The sequence below is a fragment of the Eschrichtius robustus genome, chromosome 11 (genome assembly GCF_028021215.1).
Source record: "Eschrichtius robustus isolate mEscRob2 chromosome 11, mEscRob2.pri, whole genome shotgun sequence".
Classification (NCBI taxonomy): domain Eukaryota; kingdom Metazoa; phylum Chordata; class Mammalia; order Artiodactyla; family Eschrichtiidae; genus Eschrichtius; species Eschrichtius robustus.
Window position 1 is genome coordinate 63,284,793 of NC_090834.1, and position 21,142 is coordinate 63,305,934.

At 43.7% G+C, this 21,142-nt stretch overlaps 2 protein-coding genes across 3 annotated transcripts in view; one reads left to right on the plus strand and one right to left on the minus strand.

The window, feature by feature from the left end:
* RNF121 (ring finger protein 121) overlaps positions 1-7,520 on the minus strand; it is an 84,104-nt gene extending 76,584 nt beyond the window's left edge. For both annotated transcript variants that reach the window (XR_011075498.1, XM_068556528.1), the window contains exon 1: positions 7,442-7,520. Coding sequence is in view for 1 of the 2 variants with exons in the window: in XM_068556528.1 (XP_068412629.1) it covers positions 7,442-7,504 (63 nt within the window). In the remaining variant the exon portion in view is untranslated. The remainder of the gene's footprint in view (positions 1-7,441) is intronic.
* A 398-nt stretch (positions 7,521-7,918) lies between these two features.
* Positions 7,919-21,142, plus strand: part of XNDC1N (XRCC1 N-terminal domain containing 1, N-terminal like) — a 37,739-nt gene continuing 24,515 nt past the window's right edge. Inside the window, 7 exon segments of the mRNA XM_068555971.1 lie at positions 7,919-8,196; positions 11,968-12,141; positions 14,592-14,733; positions 15,678-15,833; positions 16,925-17,103; positions 20,566-20,651; positions 20,894-21,066. Coding sequence (XP_068412072.1) covers positions 12,097-12,141; positions 14,592-14,733; positions 15,678-15,833; positions 16,925-17,103; positions 20,566-20,651; positions 20,894-21,066 — 781 coding nt within the window. The 5' untranslated portion in view covers positions 7,919-8,196; positions 11,968-12,096.

The following is a 21,142-nucleotide window of genomic DNA, read 5'->3' on the forward strand; positions in this document are numbered from 1 at the left end:
TTTAAGATTCAAGTTCAGGGCTTCCCTGGTGGTGCAGTGCTTAAGAATCCGCCTGCCAAGGCAGGGGACACGGGTTCGATCCCTGGTCCGGGAAGATCCCACATGCCATGGAGCAACTAAGCCCGTGTGCCACAACTACTCAGCCTGTGCTCTAGAGCCCGCAAGCCACAACTACTGAGCCTGAGTGCCACAATTACTGAAGCCCACGCGCCTAGAGCTCATGCTCCGCAACAAGAGAAGCCACTGCAACGAGAAGCCTGCGCATGGCAACAAAGAGCAGTCCCCGCTCGTCACAACTAGAGAAAACCCACGCGCAGCAACAAAGACCCAACGCAGCCAAAAAATAATTAAATAAAACAAATTTATTTTTTAAAAAAAAGATTCAAGTTCAATAAGCATCTGAATATCTACTCTGTGCTAGCCACTGAGAGAGATTAGGTGCTGGGAACACAGAGATGAAAAATGGTATGGTTCTGTCCCCTCAAGGAGTTCATTGCGCGGTGGGGGAGACAAACAAAACAACATGGTAAGTGTTGATAGATGTCTATACAGAGTGCTGTTGGGGCGGAAAGCAGGTCCTCAGATACTGTGCCTATGACTCACTGGTAAGGAGCAATATGGCACTAATTAAAAATGAAGATGCTTCATAAGCAGTTTATAAGCAAATAGTACTGTCAGGCACTACTGTGTTATTGCCGGAACAGAGTTCATCAGTTAACCTTTGCAATTTAGTCAACACTTCCTTAAACCTGAGTAGAATCCATATCTACAAACATTCTCATTTATTCAGCAAATGTCTGCTATGCGCCAAGAACTGAGGAATGTAGAGAGATGAGAAAGATAGTCCCTGCACTCAAGAAGTTAGAACATTCCTCTTCATTTTTTCTTCCTCTCTCCTACCCTCCTTTATTGACCGGAGGACACCTTAAATTCCTTCTGGAAGTAGATGAGTTATTAAGTAACGGGTTAACCAAACAAATGACTGCAAAAAGTAAGAGTGAGGGACTCCTCTGGCGGTCCGGTAGTTAAGACTCCACGCTTCCAATGCAGGGGACGTGGGTTCGATCCCTGGTCCGGGGAACTAAGATCCCATATGCTCTGTGGCACAGCCAAAAAAAAAGAGCTGGGGATGGGAGGTTTATAATGGGAAGCCAAATGGGAAGGAAAGACTGTCTGCAAATAGGGTGTCTGCCAGAGTATGAGACTCTGACTGCACAAAAAGACAAAGGTTACGGAATTGGAGGTTACATGTAGGCCTTTTTGTGTATAACTTCCCTATCACCATTTTTTTCTTCTCTCATCCCAAGATTATTTGCACAGATTACTAATAATAATTATACCCTCATTTGGTCATTCCCTAGTATCTACCGAGTACCCAATAGAAATTGTAGGAAACACAAGGCACAGTAAAATCCTGGGATCCAAGACTTTCAAAGCTGCGGGAAACCTCTAGAAGGTCATCTAGTCCAAATCTATCATTTCACAGATGAAGAATTAAGGTATGGAATCTTTCATGAGTTGGCATCTTCAAACATTTATTGAATCATACTCTATGCCAGGCACCAGGGATATAAGGATGGATAGGGCTTTCAAGGAGAACTCAGTCTCATGGGAGAGACTGACAAATAGCGTTACCCCAGTCAAATCACCTCTGTAAATGAAGTCCTACACTTATATAGTAGAAATGTCTAACATAAGACAGTATGGGAAGCATATAGTACTCACACTGCCCAGAGTGGTTAAAAGCACAGATGTAGGAGTCATCTTGGATTTGAACCCTACCTCTGTCACTTACCTAGCTATGTGACAGTGGGCAAGTTACTTAAACTCTCTATGCCTCAGTTTCCATATCTGCAGAATGAACAAAACCATAATAATACCTACCTTGTAAGGTTGTGGTATGAAATTAGATAATGCATATAAAATACTTGGCACCAGGACCTGGCACAGAGTAAGTACTCTATATCATTTTACCTTTAGCACTCTCCTGCTGAGCCCTTGCCTCAGAATCCTTCTCAATACAACCTTCTAAGCATCTGTTATCATTTGGCTGTCTCTGCGATAAAACAAAATCTGCTATTTCTAGTCTAGAATCTAGGTCTATTGTTTACTACTCTAGTTTTTTCCCCCACTACATTATGCTACTACTCATTTTACATGTCTTAAAAAAAAAAATCCAAAGATATATGGTCAGATGTCCAAGATTAAACTTCAGTCACACATGCGTCAATCCCTCAATAAGATCTTGGCTTTAACCAAGAATTCCTAGAGAAAAAAATCCCTGGAAACAAGGAACATTTATCAAATGTCTACAGGGAGAGACCCACAGGAGGAAAAACAAAAAACAAAACAAAACAGTCCAAGATTACTACTTTGAAGAAGCAAGGGATGGGAACTTCTACAGCCTCCCTGAGAAGAGAAGATATAACATAGACTGCTACTTCCTCCTTGATGTACCCACCACACATATTCCACTGACACAGCACCTGTGACACATTTTTGTACTTATTTATCACTTTCTCTCCACCCAGGCTAGTCTGTGAACTCCTTGAAGGCAGTTATCACACATTATCCATCTTGGTAATGATCAAGCATAGCACAGTACCTAGCACACAGAAGGTGCTTCCAAAAAGTTTGATGAATTGATAAATGAACACAGAGAAAACTATGAAACACAAGGAAAGAAGATATCATTGTAAATCAGAATAGTTCTACAAAGCAAGAGAGCCTTGGGCTAGAACCTTAAAGTACAGGTGGGATTCGGAAAGACACGGGGGAAAGGAAAGGTACTCCAGGAAGACAGGACAGCATGAACAAAGACCTGGCAGTAATCAGAAACATGGTACACAGTATGTTAGAACTTTAGTCATGACTTAGTCCAATAGTTCAAATCTCATAGCGATGCTGTAAACATTCAATAAAAAAGCACATACTGGGCTTCCGTGGTGGCGCAGTGGTTGAGAGTCCGCCTGCCAATGCAGGGGACATGGGTTCGAGCCCTGGTCTGGGAGGATCCCACATGCCGCGGAGCAACTGGACCCATGAGCCACAATTGCTGAGCCTGCGCGTCTGGAGCCTGTTCTCCGCAACAGGAGAGGCCGCGGTAGTGAGAGGCCCGCGCACCGCAATGAGGAGTGGCCCCCGTTTGCCGCAACGAGAGAGAGCCCTCGCGCAGAGGCGGGGACCCAACACAGCCAGAAATAAATAAATAAATAATTTAAAAACCAAAAAAAAAGGAAATAAAGTTAAAAAAAAAAAAAAAGCACATACTACTAAGGAGAGGAGCTTATTACCACTACTCAAAAATAATAATCACCTTTATGCCAGGCACCATACTGAGTGAAGGGACTGCAACAATGAGCAAGACAGACTTGGACTCCGCTCTCATGTAGCTAAGAGTCTAGTGGGGAAGACAGACAGTTAAAATAATGTTTGCTAGAGCTGGGTTAGAGGAAGTACAGGGGGGCTGAAGGAACATAAAGTAGGGTCACCCAATCAGTTGGCAGTAAGAGAAAGCTCTCTGATTTTCAAAGTGTGGCTTGAGATACTCAAGGGGTTCTGAGTCCCTTCAAGGACCACAAGTCTTCAAAGTGAGATTTTTTTTTTTGAATAAAGGGTTTCACGACTAAAGGTTTAAAACCCACCAATCTAGTCCAATCTCCTCTTTTAACAAGAATAAAACAAGGCCCAGAAGAGGCAAATTATGCACTAAAGGCAATAATAGCTCAAGTTAACCGTCGGGTGAGATACCTGCTTTGAACTTGAGCTGGAAACTACTCACTAATCTGCATGATATCACATCATTTTGGCAGATGAACAACTACTGGGAGTAGATACATTTGGAATTCATAGGCACTAGCCAGGCAGGCAGGCTGGCCCTGACTGGATGTAGAAGTGCTTTTTCACTTTAGGTCCCAAACCAGCTCTCTGTGCCAAGATGATGCCTCCAATTCTTCTCATGGTTGGCCAGCTCCCCCTTCAAGAAGGAACTCACTGGCTCCAGGAATAGGTCTGCTTCTGGGCCTCCAAGCTGGTACCCATGCTTTATCCTCCCTAACATTCTCAAGCACCCTGTGGTTTAGCAAGTTGAAAAACCTAGCCAGTCATCATAGCGTTTAATACCTAGCCCTAGCCTGAGCTGGCTAGACCCATCTCTCATCTCCCTAATTGCCACTGGGCTCATCACTCCCCATGACCAGGGGTTCAGCAGAATCAAGTTATAGGTAAATTAAAGGACCTGTATAGAAAAACCAATATTCCTTTAGTTAACCTCCACTTTGAATCTCTCAGGAATGAAATGCTGCTTCACATTTTGCAGATGCGACTTTTGTATATTAAGAAAAGGGTAGTTTACTTTGGTAAGATGAGTCTGGCGTGAGAAATGGAACCGAGGCGTTCAGTATGGCACGGCAGTGTAAAACTTAGTTCAGTATATAGCACAGGCAGACCTGGGATGGAATCTGCACTTCCCCTCACAAACTGTGGAATCCTAGGAATGCTACTTAAACTCTCTTGCCTCAGTCTCATTTATAAAATGTGGTAAACACCAACTAATTCACAGGGCTGCTGTTAGTAATGAGATAATGCAGGCTTTAAACAGGGGCTGGTTTATGGTAAGGGCTCAATAAACAGCAGCCTTTTCTATTGGTAGCTCTTTTCCTAAGCCCTCTTTTCTATTCACCTCTCAAAAACAGGAGAAGCAGTGAGCAAAGCCTAAATTACCTTAACTAAATACTATAGAAAGTAATAATGAAACGGACATGAGAAAAGGAAAGGAACATAAATAAACTGATGGCTGCTATTCCAGACTACTTATCATGCTAACGGCATCTGATATTGGAAAACATAGGCCCGATATCCTAAAGAACAAATCAGAGCATGCAATCTTTCCAAAGAAGTGGCAAGGACTGCATCTTAGCTAGGCTATCCATTACTCTTTTATAATCTGAGCTCCACAGCAGTCTCTCTACCAAGCAGAAGGTACTGTAGGAGAGCAACTCTGATGCCATATGCTTCTTTATAAACCTAACCTTTAATTTTTCAGCTCAAACCCATCTCCATCATAAAGACTTCACTGAATCCCCCAGCAGACTTGAGTGCTTGTCTCTTGTGCCCCACTGAATCTGTTACACATTTCCATTACAGCAATTATCTAGTATTGCAGTGGGCCATTTGCATGTCTCTTCTCTACACTATAAATTGGTAAAGATCCTGTCTTACTCATCTTTGGATTCCCAGTGCATAAAACACAGTAGACCCCCATAATTACAAATTAAAGGATGGATTTCACCTTCTCCTTCACTAGTTAAGGCTACTAAGAAACAGCTGGGGAGACAGAAGTACCAAAAGAAACTCACAAACTAAGGTCTGCCAGACCATACCCCTGCCCGCCCCTCCTTTTTTTTGAGCTTGAAGGGATGTCTGTTCCTGCTTCTCAGAGTTACTTTTTTAAACACACAAGGAAAAGGATAGAACCATCCACACAGAATTTCCAGACAACAGATTATATTATTTCTCAGTAAATGAAACAAGGAACAGAAGTTTCTGGGATGAATGCTAGTGGTTACATATAAAATTGACCTCTAGACATGACTCTCTGGAAGTATAATTAAGATACTAGAAGCTCTTAAGTTCTTAAAACAATAAGGGGAGAAAAGCTAAGAAGCAAAAATCAAAAATGTCTAACATCAAAACTTTCAGTTCTTTTCTCCTTTGCCAAAACTTTGGCTCTTTATCTCAATGAACCCTGATATATGTAACTGAAATCTGGTCCCCCTCAAAGGAGAGCCCATGACTAACAAACCATGTATAATAACTTAAATACAGTACTTACTTTTTCAAGGCACTTTCAAATATATCTCATTGAACTACAACCAACCATAATCACAGAAACTTAAAGCTGAAAGGGGTCTTGGAAGTCATTTCCACGACTACCCCACCTCACCAACCGAGTGGTATCCAAACATCCCTAGTCTTTAGTGACTGAAAGATATGGGTCTAAAATGTTTCTTTAAAAATCTCTCCCTGCTCTGACCACCTGCCAGTTTCTCAGTCTCCTCCCCTCCACCTCAATGTTCCCAAACAGGTAAACCAAAACCTCCAAGTCATCCCACCACCAAACAACAGTCTTTGCTTCTCAAGTCCACTTCTACTCCCTTTCTCTGGGCCTCATCCCCAATCCTCACCCCCAACACACAGCCAGGGCCTCTAAGATTCTGATCCCTCAGAGATCCCACTGGTTCCATCCCCAACAATCAATCCCCTTTCTCCTGTTTCTCCCTGCTGTCCATATGCTGTCATGGGCAAAACCACAAGCACCCCTAGCCATGAATGTACCTTTGGCCTCAGAATCTTTTCCCTTTCCTTTCTCACCTTCTCTCTCTGCTTCTCAGTGCTGTCCCTTCATTCCTTCAAACTCAATGTCTCCTTCCTCCTAGTGATTTCCTTCAAGGACCACTGGTAATTGAATACACCAGTTGTTAAATGCCTGTTATGTAGGTAAAGGGGACATATACCCTCAAGAGCTCACTCTCAAAGAACTTCTAAGTCTAGAAGGAGGGAAGGAGGGAGGAGGGTGGGAGGAGAGGGGAGGGAGAGGTTGAAGAAGTGGGGGAGAGAAAGAGAGAGAGAGAGGGAGAGAGAATCACTTATCCGTTAAGACTCATCTCCTCTGGGAAGCCTTCCCTAGCCCAAACTGAATTGGTCCCCTCTTCTCAGTGCCACCATTATACCTCCGATGCAATGACTAGTCTTCTTGTGCGTCTCCCACCACCATACTGTGGGCTCTTCAATGGGAAGGTCCCTAGCACTTAGCCCAGGACTCGGCACAAAGGGGATACTTGATGTTTGTTAAGTGAGTGAATGGATGAATTCCGGTATACAGTTGTCCATTCATCCATTCGTTCTATCATTCGATGACCAAAACTTTACTGAGCCCACATTATGTACAAAGTTCTAGAATGTAAAGAGCTCTTACGTAAACATAACCCGAAGCTCTAATACTAGTAGATAGCACTCTTCCGCGGTCCGCGTCCCCAGCCCCACTGCAAACCTAGACAGTCTCTTCCCTCAGTAAAACCCGGCTTTCCCTTGCAGGAGCCCACGCCCCTCCAACTCAAGCTACCTGGCGGCCCTCTAATCCTCCCAGGACCCCCACCTAATAATCCCAAATCTTAACACCCCAACCCCTCTGGCTTCTCTCCCTGTCCTCCACCTCCACCCTTGAGGTTACTGCAAGTCTTCTGCCCCACGACCGCCTCCGAGTCCCTGAGTCCTGGAGTCCAGGGTACCTCAGATTTCCCCCTCCCCGCACCCGTCCCCCGTTGGCTCCTTCCCTCTCAGGATTCCATCTCTCCTAGGACCCCCACTTCCGATACCTCCCCTCCCTTCCCTTCAGTTTCAGGTTGGGTCTCTCCTCTCCTCGACTCTCAACTCTTCTTACCTCATCCAACTCCCGTTCCCCGGCAGCACCTGCTCCAACCTCCACCTCCACCACCGCCGCCATCTTCACAGCTCTCCCCCTCCCCGCAGGCCCCGCGCGAGCCAGCTGCTTCCGCCGCTCAAGTGCTCCTAGCCAATCGGCGGTGCGGGCTCCGGCAGAGGGGGCGGGACACCAAGATAGGCGGAGACCTGAGGCGAACTAAGAGACCATCTACCTGCTACCCACTTAAAGGTCAAGGAGGGACGGATTCCGTACACTTCTAACATTCCGCGGGGGAGCGTTCTTGGAAAATGAGAAATCGGCCTTGTATTATTTTCAGTGCAAATATTTCACCAATTTCCCCCTTTGGAGAGCCAAAGAGAAGGGTCCCTAAACCGTCTACTTTCGCGACGCTCCCTCACTCTGGGCAACAGGAGTGAAGCGTGGAGACTAAGAACTACATTTCCTAGAACGCATGGAAGCTGACCCGGAAGTTTAAATTCCGCTCTCTCTAGAGGAGATTGGAACGAGTGAAATATACATAAACCACCCGAATGTATTTTCCTGGCAATAGCACATACCTTCTTACCTCGGTGGGGGTCATTTTCCGGAAACAGCGGCTTCTTGAGGCCCCAGAACGAATTCACGGACTTCGGGAGGCGGAAGAGTGGCGCTTCGGGTCAGAAGGCGGAGGTCAGAGAGCAGAATTGGCGGGAGAATGGGTTTGTGGCCCAGGATCTGAGGCAGCGGTGGCTCTTCGAGGTCCATTATCCCGGGTGAGGGTCGTTGGGGTTGTCGATGGGGAGGGGAATGGACGAAAGGGGGGAAGGGTGACCATCAAGGAAGTGGACAGAACAGCGCATTCCGAGGAGCCGTGGAAGTAGCGGCTTAGGCTCCCGAAGCTGAGAGCTGAAGAGCCTTGCGGGACTTGCACGGCCCCCAAACTGCTTCTTAGGCTCTCACGCCTCAGGATCCACTGCACACAGCTCCGTACTCTTTCCTATGCCCACACTCTGCGTCCCCAGCTCCTACCTTTACCCTCGTCCTGTATACCTTATTCACTATGCTGCACCCCGACTTACAGCTTCCTAACTCATTTCCAACCCGCTGCCTCCTAACCAGGACTGTCAACTTTTGAGCTTCAGGGAACATTCTCACAACTCCTTTCCCCAATTCAACTCAGCTAATTCCATATTATCAAAGCATTCCTAATAATATTATCTATAAGGTAAGGTTAGTCACAGATATTTATTAGAGCTTACTAAGTGTCAGGCACTGTTCTTTGTATTTACATAAATTATTTTATTGAATCCTCTTTATTTTAATTTTTTTTTTAACTAAAAATTTTTTTATTTTCTTAGGTTGCTCTGGGTCTTAGTTGCAGCAGGCAGGCTCCTTGTTTGCAGCTCACGGACTCCTTAGTTGTGGCATGTGAACTCTTAGTTGCAGCATGCGTGTGGGATCTAGTTCCCTGACCAGGGATGGAACCCGTGTCCCCTGCATTGGAAGGCAGATTCTTAACCACTGTGCCACCAGGGAAGTCCCCGAATCCTCTTTACAAAAATAAAATAAAATAAAAGTACTTCTGAATACTATCCAAGTTTATATGTGTTACAAATATCTTTCAGTCATTCGTTTGTATTTTAACCTTGTTTGTGTTACCTTATTTTTCATATTTCCATCTTTGATCCATTTGAGTAAAATTTTAAAAATATGTTATGAGGTAGGGATCTGCTTTTACTTTTCTTCACATTGTGAACCGGTTTTCTTTTTTTCTTTTTTTTTTTACATCTTTATTGGTGTATAACTGCTTTGCAATGTGTGTTAGTTTCTGCTGTATAGCAAAGTGAATCAGCTATATGTATACATATATCCCCATATCCCCTCCCTCTTGAGCCTCCCTCCTACCCTCCCTATCCCATCCCTCTAGGTGTGAACCAGTTTTCTGAACACCATTTATTACTTCATCTTTTTCTGGCAAAATCGTGCTCTATCTTACAATCAACTTAACAGGTTGTAAATTCCCATTTATATGAGTCTGTTCCTGGAATCTATTTGCTTGTTTCTGTAGGCCATATGTTGAAATACTGTGACTTTGTAATTCTTTTCAGAGTTGGTCTCCACCTCTTTGATCTGTCTTTTTAGAATTGTCTTAGCAATTCGTGGCCCTTTATTGGTTGATGACTTTGTCGTGATTGCCAGCAACTTCTGCTGGAATTCTGATTAGAATTATGTTGACTTAATAAACTACTCTTTTCTTTTTTTTTTTTTAATTTATTTTATTTACTTTTGGCTGCATTGGGTCTTCGTTGCTGCGTGGGCTTTCTCTAGTTGCAGCGAGCGGGGGCTACTCTTCGTTGCTGTGCGCAGGCTTCTCACTGCGGTGGCTTCTCTTGTTGTGGAGCACGGGCTCTAGGCACGTGGGCTTCAGTAGTTGTGGCACACAGGCTCAGTAGTTGTGGCTCGTGGGCTCTAGAGCGCAGGCTCAGTAGTTGTGGTGCATGGGCTTAGTTGCTCCGTGGCATGTGGGATCTTCCCGGACCAGGGCTCGAACCCGTGTCCTCTGCATTGGCAGGCGGATTCTTAACCACTGAGCCAGGGAAGCCCGTAAACTACTCTTTTCAATGGCTATTTATTTATGCCTACTGTGTTCCAGCATCTCTCCGAGGTGTGGGAGATGATGAGCATGACAAAAATCCATATCCTCAAAGAGCTCACTGCTTAGCGGGGAGACACACAGGGTAAATAAGCTATTGCCAAAAAACACAAGAACAACAGCATATACAAGGGCAGGGAGGTCAGAAAGCACTTAATCCTTGGAGAACAACAAGCAGTTTCATGAAGTCATCTTCATGAAAAAGATTGTGTATGTCTTATTCACCACTACGTAACTTAGTACAGTGCCTGGTACCTACTAGACACCCCTCCTCCAAATATTAACTAAATGAAATATCCAAGATTGACAGCTTCAGGGTCCCCAAGCCTAGAGTGTAGTTTTGGGGCTGGCTAAGTCAGACATCTGTACGTTAGTTATGAGAGATTGTGGAGTATCTCCAATATCTGGGAGAGAGTAGGAAAAATTGTTGAATGTTCAGTGAGTTCCTATAGTGGGAATAATCAACTCTAATTCATCTAGAGGCCTAGGAGGTGACTCAGGACTCACCCTGCCATCTTCTCTCTTTGAAGCCTTGGCACCATCTTGAATATAACCTGTGACCTTTAGATGGTGTTCACTCAGATTTTGGTTACTGCTGTCACAGCAGTCTACCTCACTCTGAGCATTCCAAGATGGCTGACCTTTTGGAGCTTAATTTTTATGGTCATTCAATCATGTTCATAAATGTCATTTATGGACATTTGTTAATCTGGAACTCTATGGTTCTCCCTCTTACACTGAGGATACAGAAATAAATCAAAAATGAAACCTGTCCTCAAAGAGCTTACAGTTGGTAAAGGGACAAAAGACGCAAATCATTGTAATACAGAATTGAGAGGATGGAGCTATCACTTTGAGCGCTGAGCAGAGTAGAGGTGACATTTTGAGCATCAAAGATGCATTAGATTTGACAATGGGAGAGAGAAAGAGTATGCCAAGCAGAGGCAATGGCATGAACAAAGTCTTGGAGGTGGGAAAAAGTTTTTTTGGCAGGAAGGAGACAAGACCATTATGGCCAGGAGTATATCGGGGGTCATGGACTCATTTTCAGGGACCAAGTGAGTAATAAACATGAGTGAAAAGGGCACAGTATAAATGTTTGGAGAGAGATCCCACCTAAAGACATTCAGACGGCTTTAAAACCCCAAGGAATTGTTGAAGCTAGGTGATGGATGCATGAGAGTTCATTATACTAATATATATATGTTTTTGCATATATTTTAAATTTTCCATAAAAAGTTTAGCAAAAGACAAAATACAAATTCCCACATGAACTTTTAAGATTAAATAAATAAACAAAACAGTGATGGGTAAAACACATCCTCTGATGAAAGGAAAAATACGAGATGAAGCAGGAAATGGACAGATCTATGTTGTAGATGCTTTGAGGGGCCAAGCTGAATTAATATTTATTAAGTACCTGCCATGTAGCAAGGGATTTTCATATGTCAGCAAGCCATTGAAGATTTGTAGTAGAGGAGTAACTTAATGAAAAGCTAATTTAGGAAGATTCATTTTATGAGAAGAAAAAAACCAAGAGACTTGTGTCCCATATTTAGTTGAACACGTGTTGCACATCTTTACTATGTGCTGGACTCTAGGGATATAAAGATGAATGATTTAAGGCACAGTTCATGCTCTTGGGAGCTCATCTACATATAAATCCAACATCAACATGTTAATATATTTTTTTCTTGTACTTGCTGCTCTATCACCTTCCAGTTGTTTTGTGTTTGTTGGAATCTCATCAGCTGGTCCAGATCTGCTCCCTGATCACCACCCCACTAGCCCCATCATGGTCATCAGAAATAGTGACTGACTGATGTAAATAACTCCTATTACCAGAGAAAGAGCCACGGCTTGTTTATTTTCCTTTTGTTCTCTTCTTTAGGAGTAACATGAGGATTCCTTCTCTTCTGGAAGCTGACGGGACCAAAACATAGGCAGCGCCAAAGTGGTGACAGAAGAAATCTCAGGAGAAAGCATTTTGCCTTGTACTTGGACAGCTGCTGGGTCCACCATGGCTCCTGTGACGATTAGCCATGTGGTATCATTTTCCTCTCGGGTATATTAATTAGCAGGCATGATTTTCTTCTTGGTGACTGAAAAGATTGAAAAAAAATAGGAGACCTGGCTCCACTTTCAGAAAACTCCCAATCCAACAGAAGAGACATTGTCCCTTCTTTGGGAGTTCAAAGTCAAAGGAGTGAAACACAGCTCTTGCCTTTAGGTTGTTCCCAGAGCAATGCGGGATGCATAAAAGAAGTGTTCCCAGGAATTAAAGGTAAAGAAGGAAACAACCTCAGGATTCCACCCTTGTTTGGAGGCAGCTGGCAAAGCTATTGGCCCAAAGTCTATACCAGGGACCCCAGAAGGGCAATTTAGTCACTCTGTCATTGAGAGCAGGATACTCAAGGTCATCCGTGACCTATGAGAGTAACATCACCACCATCAAAGGTGATCTCGGCCTCTTCCCTAAAAGTCCACTTTCAGGAAATCTCGATTATCCTGGTTAGTGCTAGATGCTGGGCCCTGGGCCCAGGGCCCAGGACTGATCCCACCCTTTCCTCCACTGTCATCTCTCTATCCATCTCCCCCTTCTCCCCACACTTCCTCTTCTGTTACCCTAGTCTTTCTCAAGGGGTGCCGTTGACATTTTGGGTAGAAGTCTGCATTTTATAGCAATATCATATGCATGGTGGGATATTTAGCATCCATGGCCTGCAGACCCTAATGGCAACAATGCTTCCTAGTCATTATGACTGTCAAAAACATCCCCACACATCTCAGAAAGACCCTTAGAGAGTTTTTAGGAACTACTATGTCAACTCCTAAGTGAAGTAAAATAAAAATTATTGTTATCCTCCTTACCTACATGGTCAGCCTAAATGGTTTTCTTCATGGACTCGGCCTTATAAAATGCTAGAGGACATTAGCTATCTTCTACGATTGTGGTTTTCAAACTATACTCTTGGGGATCCATTTCCAGAAGTTGAAGGGAGGGGTCACAGTTATATCTCCAGGCCTCCCAACCTGTGCTTTAACCAGAGCTCTGCTTTTATTTAATTTATTTATTTTTGGCTGCGTCGGATCTTCGTTGCTGTGCGTGGGCTTTCTCTAGTTGTGGCGAGCGGGGGCTACTCTTCGTTGGGGTGTGTGGGCTTCTCATTGCAGCGGCTTCTCTTGTTGCGGAGCACAGGCTCTAGGCGCACGGGCTTCAGTAGTTGTGGCTCTTGGGCTCTAGAGCGCAGGCTCAGTAGTTGTGGTGCACGGGCTTCATTGCTCCGCAGCATGTAGGATCTTCCCGGACCAGGGCTTGAACCTGTGTCCCCTGCATTGGCAGGTGGATTCTTAACCACTGCGCCACCAGGGAAGCCGTCTGCTTTTATTTTTGAAAAACTTTTAAATTATTTGATAATAATAATGTCAATAATTATTTTCAAAATATTATTGAAAATATTTATTTTTGAAAAAATAAACAATCTTTAGTGTAAGATTTCAGTTAAAAGGAAGGGCTTTACTGCTAAAACAAAAAATAAGATTGAAAACCATGAGTCTAGTCTCCCCCCTTTAATTATGAAGAAATTTAGATCCAGAGTGAGAAAGTAGCTTGCTCAGGGCTTTCCACCAAACAACACCTGACTTTGGGTTGGAACTGGGAATTTTTATCTCAGTTTCGATATTGTTGTCTTTGAACAAATTACTTTCTAACCATCAGTTGTAAAAAATCTTTGCCTTTCTTATCTCATAGGGTTACTTTGAAGATAAATATCTGCGAAAGCACCTTATAAATGAAAAGAAATACAGTCAGCCCTCCAAATGTATGGGTTCCAAATCCCCAGATTCAACCAACCACAAATCAAAAATATTCAAGGGAAAAAAAAATTCCAGAAAGTTCCAAAAAGCAAAACTTGAATTTACCGCATGTTGGCAACTATTTACATAGTGTTTATACCGTATTTACAGCTATGCTATATTTACAACATAGCATTTACATTGTAGTAGGTATTATAAGTAATCTAGAGATGATTAAAGTATATGGGAAGATGTGCATAGGTTTTATGCAAATACTAAGCCATTTTATGTAAGAGACTTGAGCATCCACGGATCTTGACATACAGGGGGGTTCTGGAACCAGTCTGGAACCAACCAGTGGTGCTTAAGAGCTCTGAATTCAGACACCTGGGAGTTCCGACTTTGGTTGGTTATTTGGTCTTGTGGCCTTGGGTAAGTTTCTGAACCTAAGCTTCTGTTTGTTGATCTGTTAACTAAGAAGCAATAATAGTAACCACCTAAAGTTGTTATGAGGATTAAATGAGGTAGTGTAGAAATTGAAGGAGAAATAAACAATGTCTGTAAATCCCTTGGTATGTGATAGATGGACTCCTGTCTAGTGCCTTTTCTATCACATTAGGATCCTGGAAAGGTTTAGGAGTGTAGGGATCCCTCATTCATGGGCATCCTTTTTTCCTTGGGCTCAGTGAGGTTCTTGATTTTCTCCTCTCTCTGACTTAGGATCCCAAATATCCAGTGGAGAACTTGCTGAACCCAGCCAGTCAGAGGCGACCTTGGCTCAGCTGCCCTCAGGACAAGAGTGGGCAACTGAAAGTAGAGCTACAGGTGGAGAGGGCAGTGCCCATTGGCTACATTGATGTGGGTGAGTGAGTTCTCCGGGGCCTAGGAATCTCTGTGGGAGAACACAGGAGTACCATTCCCTTCCAAATGCTACAGCAATGTGTCTCAATTCAGTCTTGTTGAGCAGCCTTCATGGAACAAGCCCTACCTGGTGTGAAGGGGAGATGTGGCCCTTGCCCTTGGGGCAGGTATGTGGTGTTGGCGAACCCTATGAATGCCACTCCTTTAATTACACAACATACCTGCCTTGCTTTGATCTGAGTGGTCTTGGTGAAGCCTTAGAACATTAACAAACATAAATTAAAATGTCAACAAATAGAATCTGTATATACCTTTAACTATCAGTGTCAGGGGACTTCCCTGGCAGTCCAGTGGTTAAGACCCCATGCTTCCACTGCAGGGGGCATGGGTTCGATCCCTGGTCGGGGAACTGAGATCCCACATGCCTTGTGGCACAGCCAGTAAAAAAATAAAATTAAATTTAAAATAAATAAATAGATATCAGTGTCAGGAGGCTGCTTGGGGATGAACTGTGCAGGCTCATCCAGGAAGGCTCCATAGGAGTTTATGTGTTGAGAAGGTTGGCCTTAGAATTCTCTGGAATAGAGAACTGACAAAGACCATTGGTCTCAGCTCCATTAGGACAGAGACATGTCAGGCTCCCTAGCAAAGATTTAAGAGAGACAGAGTTTAGCACTGCCCACCAGAGCCAGAGGACAGGGAAGCAGTGAGTCTCTTGAGTCAGGGGAAGGTTTCTGGCTGGGAGGAACACGGTGAGCCTTCACTTAGTGGGCTGAGGTCTCGTCCCACTTCAGTTACTGGCTCACCGTGTTGCTCGACCTCTCTGGGCTTCCATCTAGCTCTAGAATGGAGGAGTGTCCTCTTCCCACCAATTCCCTTGTGTGCAGTCAGGGGATCCCCTGTCATCCCATCACCCTTAATTTTCTCACAACCTTTTGTCCCCAGGTAACTGTGGCCGTGCTTTCCCGCAAATTGATGTGGGTCGTTCTTCCTGGTCCCTGGACAGACCTTTCGTTACCCTGCTCCCTGCAGCCATGCTAATGTCCCTGGCTGATTCAAAGCAGGGAAAAAACTGCTCAGGGAACCGCATGTTTAAAGATGGTAAGGAGGGCAAAAGCAGGAAGGGGAGAGAGTGATGATGAGAAAGAGAGATGCAGCACTATAGGGGGCTGTACAAGCTGGAAGGTGTATATTGTGGGAGAGAGCCTATGCAGGGGCTTACTTACATCTGTGGGAGGGATAGTGTAGTGAATGAGTGAACCACTGTGTGGTATGTCTGTGTGTGAGTTCCCTGTGATGACAGTACATGACAGTTGGTGACATTTATGAGCTATGATTTATATTTACACATAACATGTGAGTCAATGAAGCCAGATGTAGAACCCACATTTGTGATTAGTGTGTTTGTATAAATGTGTATAAGTGTGAGAGAAGGATAAATGTTTCTGTAAGTGGGAAGGCTATATGATGGTTATAGTTATGTAGCGTACAGTGTTTCTTGAGTCCTGTTCTATGCAGATCTCTGTGTTCACTGGGCATGGCACAAGAAACATAAGATCTGATTCCTGGCCTCTAGGGACTAGAGTCTAGTAAGGATTTGTCTGAGTTTAAATTGGAGGCATTTGTAATGTTGTGAAAGAGGAGTGATGTGGGATACGAGGTGGGAGAGATGAGGTACTACTAGAGAGTGCTGGGAATTGAAGATGAGAAGGGTTTGTAGTACCAGTATGTGATCCTGTGAGCCACTGTGTAGGGCGTGTAGTGCTGTGAGGGAGGTTGAGGTCTCTTGGTCCAGGAAGGGTAGATGTAGCTCAGCTAATCCACTGGGCAAGTGGTCACCCCAAACCCCAACCTACAGATACCCCCTGTTAAAACAAGATATTGATAAGGTCCCTGGCGAGGTGTAGACTGAGGAAGCACTCACGCTGGGAACAGTGTGGAACTGTGACAGAGGAGTGATGGTAGGAAGGCAAGGCACTGGGTCTGAGAGGGCCCTGACTGGCCTGTGTGGCACTGCCAAACCCTGAGCACCCGGGCCTGGGGGAGGAATGGCCTCCATTCTTCCTTGGGATGGAGTTTACTCTATGTAGTCCCAGTCCTTTCTTTCCTCTCCTCAGTATTGACCTCGTCATCTCTCCCTCCCATTCATGTGTTTCCTTTCTCCCTCATTTTCTTTCTCTTTTCTCCTTGAGATGACTTCCTGGCTCCAGCCTCAGGTGAGTCATGGGATCAACTTCACCTGACCTGCTCCCAACCCTTCACACATCATCAGTCCTTTGGCCTGGCCTTCCTGTGGGTGTGTTCCTCTCTGGACACCTTAGATGACCCTGTGGTGGGTCCCTCAGCCCCTGTGAGCTTGGGGCTGAGCCAGGTATGTACCATGGTGGAGCAAGGACTTAACATTTTCCCACCCTTTTCAGTTTCTGGTTAGGAAGCTGGTGCTTGATTGAGGGATAGACACACATCCACACACATACATTCAAATACGAACATAAATGGGCTTGCTGCCCTTTCTTACAGGTAGGCGTGAACTCTTCTTCTCTTTCACACATGGAAGAGTCAAGTAAGTGAGCCTTCGATACAGTGTACACAAAGCTGTTGGACCATTTGTTCTGTAGCCCTAATGAAATTCTTTTGGGATTCAAACTTCATCTCCTACTTTATTTCTAGGTTCCTGGGGACTATAGCTTTCATCAGACTTTTCCTTCCAGCACCTGAAAGCCCCAGGGCTCACTTACAGTCCCTCTGTCATTGTTGTCCCCTGGCCCACCTGGCTAGCACAGCCGGCTGCATTCTTAGATATGTGCTCTGCAATTTCATTTGTTCCCCTGCTTTCTCTCCCTGTACAATACACATATCCTCCTAAGAGAAGATGTGTGGGTTTCTGACTGTGTACAGGTATAGATGGATAGGTATCTGGTGAATTGACCTCCTCTTTTCTTAGCCAGTTTTCTAGTTATTTTTTCTTCTTCCTAAGCCTATTCTGACTCCTCCTGCTTTCTTGTCACTTATGTCTCCATTCATCTTTCCAAGCCAGTACGCTCCACCATAATTCACTCACAAACAAATCTGAAGATGTAGTCACACAAGGCTAGAGTCATAGAGTTCTAGAGATGAAAAAATACTTAGAGATCATCAAGCCCCAAGCACCTCATTTTATATCTCAGATAGGGAAATGTACATATTTTAATTGACACAGTGAGTCAGAGCAGCGTAAAGACTGGAACCAGCCCTCCTGCCATTACACCACAGCGCTTCCTGTGCACACAGTACATTTTTCAGAAGCTTCAAACACTTGACAGAACCAAAAGAATTTTGATTCCCAAGAGTGAACCTCACAGGTGTCACTTCTGTTGAGGTTACTGAAACAAACAAGAGACTGAGCTTTGGGAAGAGAAAATGGAGTTGGAGCAGAGGAGGAGGAGATGCTTTCGTAGCACAGCCGTGGGAGAGACCCAGAGCGCCGAGACAAAGTAAAGCCTGAGATTTACTCTTAGTCTGAGATTCACTCTTCCGTCATGGGAAGGGCTGAAAATGCAAAAGGATCAAAGGAGGCAGTTCTTCGTGCTCTGCCAGGTTCTGATACTGTCCCAGTGTGTTCCGGAGCTTTGTGGCCCTGGCTGTTCAGTAAAGTGGAAGCTCTGTGAGATTAGGGACCTGTTTGTCTTGTTCCATAGGCATTCCTGGCAGCTAGGACAGTGCTTAGAACAAGTAGGCTTTCTAATATAAATGTTTATTATATAAATGACCTTTAGAGGGGAGCGGTAGATAGGGTCACCATAAAATTTATCATCCAAACTGAGATACTTCGAGAGCAAAAAAGAGTGCTATTAATAATTATACCAAGACAACAGACCTAAAGCAGGATGTCCTGGGCAAACTAGGACATTAGGTCTCCTTAATTATAGGCTAAATAAAGGCTTCCTAGAGTCTTTCCATTCTGGCCATCTAAATTACCCTGCACCTTTAGGACCATGGTGGGATCAAGCAGAAAGGAAGTCAGCAACTCCAGAGCCATAATGTCAGGCATTGAACAGCAAGAGCAGAATGACACACATTGCAGGTACCTCACTGAAACCACAGGGAGAGGAGATCCTGAAACATTTCTACAAGAGAGGATTCATACATGGAAGTGAATTGATGGCACTCAGTTTTGTAATTTAAGATGTATAAAATGCTATAGGCTTTTTTCTAATGTGTCATTCTAATGGTATATTATAGTGAAAGCATAACATAAGGCTTATAACCCTGTGAGGTAAGGTCTTTCATGATCATTGATTTTTCAGTTAGGAAACAGAAGCACAGAGAAATGTAGTGGGTGTCCCATGTCACTGCCAAATAAGTCTTGGACTGGATTTGAACCCAGGCCACCTGACTCCACTTAGCCTGTGCTCAGAAGCTCAATTCCTGATGTTTAGTCTCATTTATAGTTAAGATTAAATAAACCATCTTTACACACCCATCTAGTTATCCTTTCTATTAGTATTCACTCTGAAATTTATGAGACTAGGTTAAAAAAAAAAAAAAAAAAAAAAACCTGGAAAATTAAATAAAATATTTTAAAATTAATGTTAGGTCCAAGATGAGATTGTAATGGTATATTAGAAAATTGTAAACTGTGAATGTGAATAAAAATGCTACTTCTCAAACTTGCAAAATGAGATCAGTCATGCTTTACAAGAAAAACATTTACCTATAAAAGAATATGTGAGGGAATTCCCTGGGGGTCCAGTGGTTAGGACTCTGCAGTTTCACTGCCAAAGCCCGGGTTCGATCCCTGGTCGGGAACTAAGATCCCGCAAGCTGCACGGTGCGGCCAAAAATAATAATAATAATAATAAAATAAATAAAAGAATCTGTGATAGAAGCAGAGCTGAAAAATAAAGGAAAAAATTTTAATTTTTTAAATTCAAGGGAAAAAAGGAAATTTGGAAAAATAAAAAAGGAAAAAGCCACTGATGAACTGACACATAAATTGAATATTGACAAAGAATTAAGAAACTGTAGCATACCACATGAATAAAATCTATGTAGAAATGATCTAGTGCATGATTATTGCTCACAGACATTTCTGGAGTTAGAAACAGAAAGTTTATAAAAATGCCTGTGATAGTTAGATAAAGTGACTGATGCTAGAAAGAGACGTGATATCTATATGCACATCTTTTTATAGATGGCTAGAAGTGGTGGCTAAAATTGGTAGGATTTTAGTTGCAGGTGGACAAAATTGTTCACAAAATAAATCCTACTGGAATTTAAACAATATGAAAAGAGAAAAATGACTAAAATATCCCCAAAAGTTCAAAATAGAACTATTTTTAAACATAAAGAAATATGTATGCGTGTATAATTTGCTTCTCTCACTAAGGTGTATAAGGATGAGTGATTTGAGTTTCGTACCTATGTGAATCAATTTTATACATGTACAATTTACATATGTACAAATTTTTTAAAATATGTGTATGTGTGTGTCAGTATATATATATATATATATATATATATATATATATGCTTTCAAAAATTTGCACATGATATCAGTCCCATAGCCCTGTTTTTCCCAATATCTTGTGTTCTTTTGTCTCGGGGTCTTTCAGGATCATGACAAAACCCTTAGCATTGGGGAACTAAGTACACAAAATCACCAACTCTCACATCTTAGAGCTGGAAGAGAGTGTACACACACAAGCCAAGGTGCCTCGTACAAGTTATAGCAGATACACTACTCATTAACTAAGCTGAAGTCCTGACTTTGGGAGTATCCCTGGCACTAGGAGGCAGTGTCCCCTGGTGGTGAATGTCTGTACTTCATATTTCTCCATTTTCTTCTCCTCAGGGCTCTTCTGATGCTCAGAAGTCTGGTCCCAACCCCTGGCTGGCTAATCCTTCCACCTGGAGGACATTCTTCCCAGATCCCCAAACGTACGTAGCTGCCAGAATGGAGATCTCTCTGCCACTTCTCAGTTCTTTCTCCTGGAAGAGAAAGGCTTCCAAGTCACTCACAGGCATACAGGCCCTGCCTGGGTTCTCCAATTAATTACATATTCTAGGCCTAACCCCATCTGTATATCAAACTGGCTTTCTTGGTTAGATGCCACTGACCTGGGTGAGCAGAATGGAGTCTGTGTTCTGAATGAAGCCAAGTACTCCCTGTTTCCCTGCAGGACCACCAAGGAAATTTCAGAGCTCAGGAATATCCTAAAGCAGCTGCAGACAGGGACTTCAGGGTGTTCAGCCTGCATGGTGCTTTCAGCTGCCCCCAAGGCACCTCCAGCCCGTGTGGTAAGCCCAAAACACAACCATGCAGAACCAGGTCCCGGTCATCGGGACAGCACAGGCGAGGCCCCATGACCTACCTCTGGCTCCTTACTTCCCCCAGCACCCTGCTTCCTCCCTGAATCCATCGTTGCTAC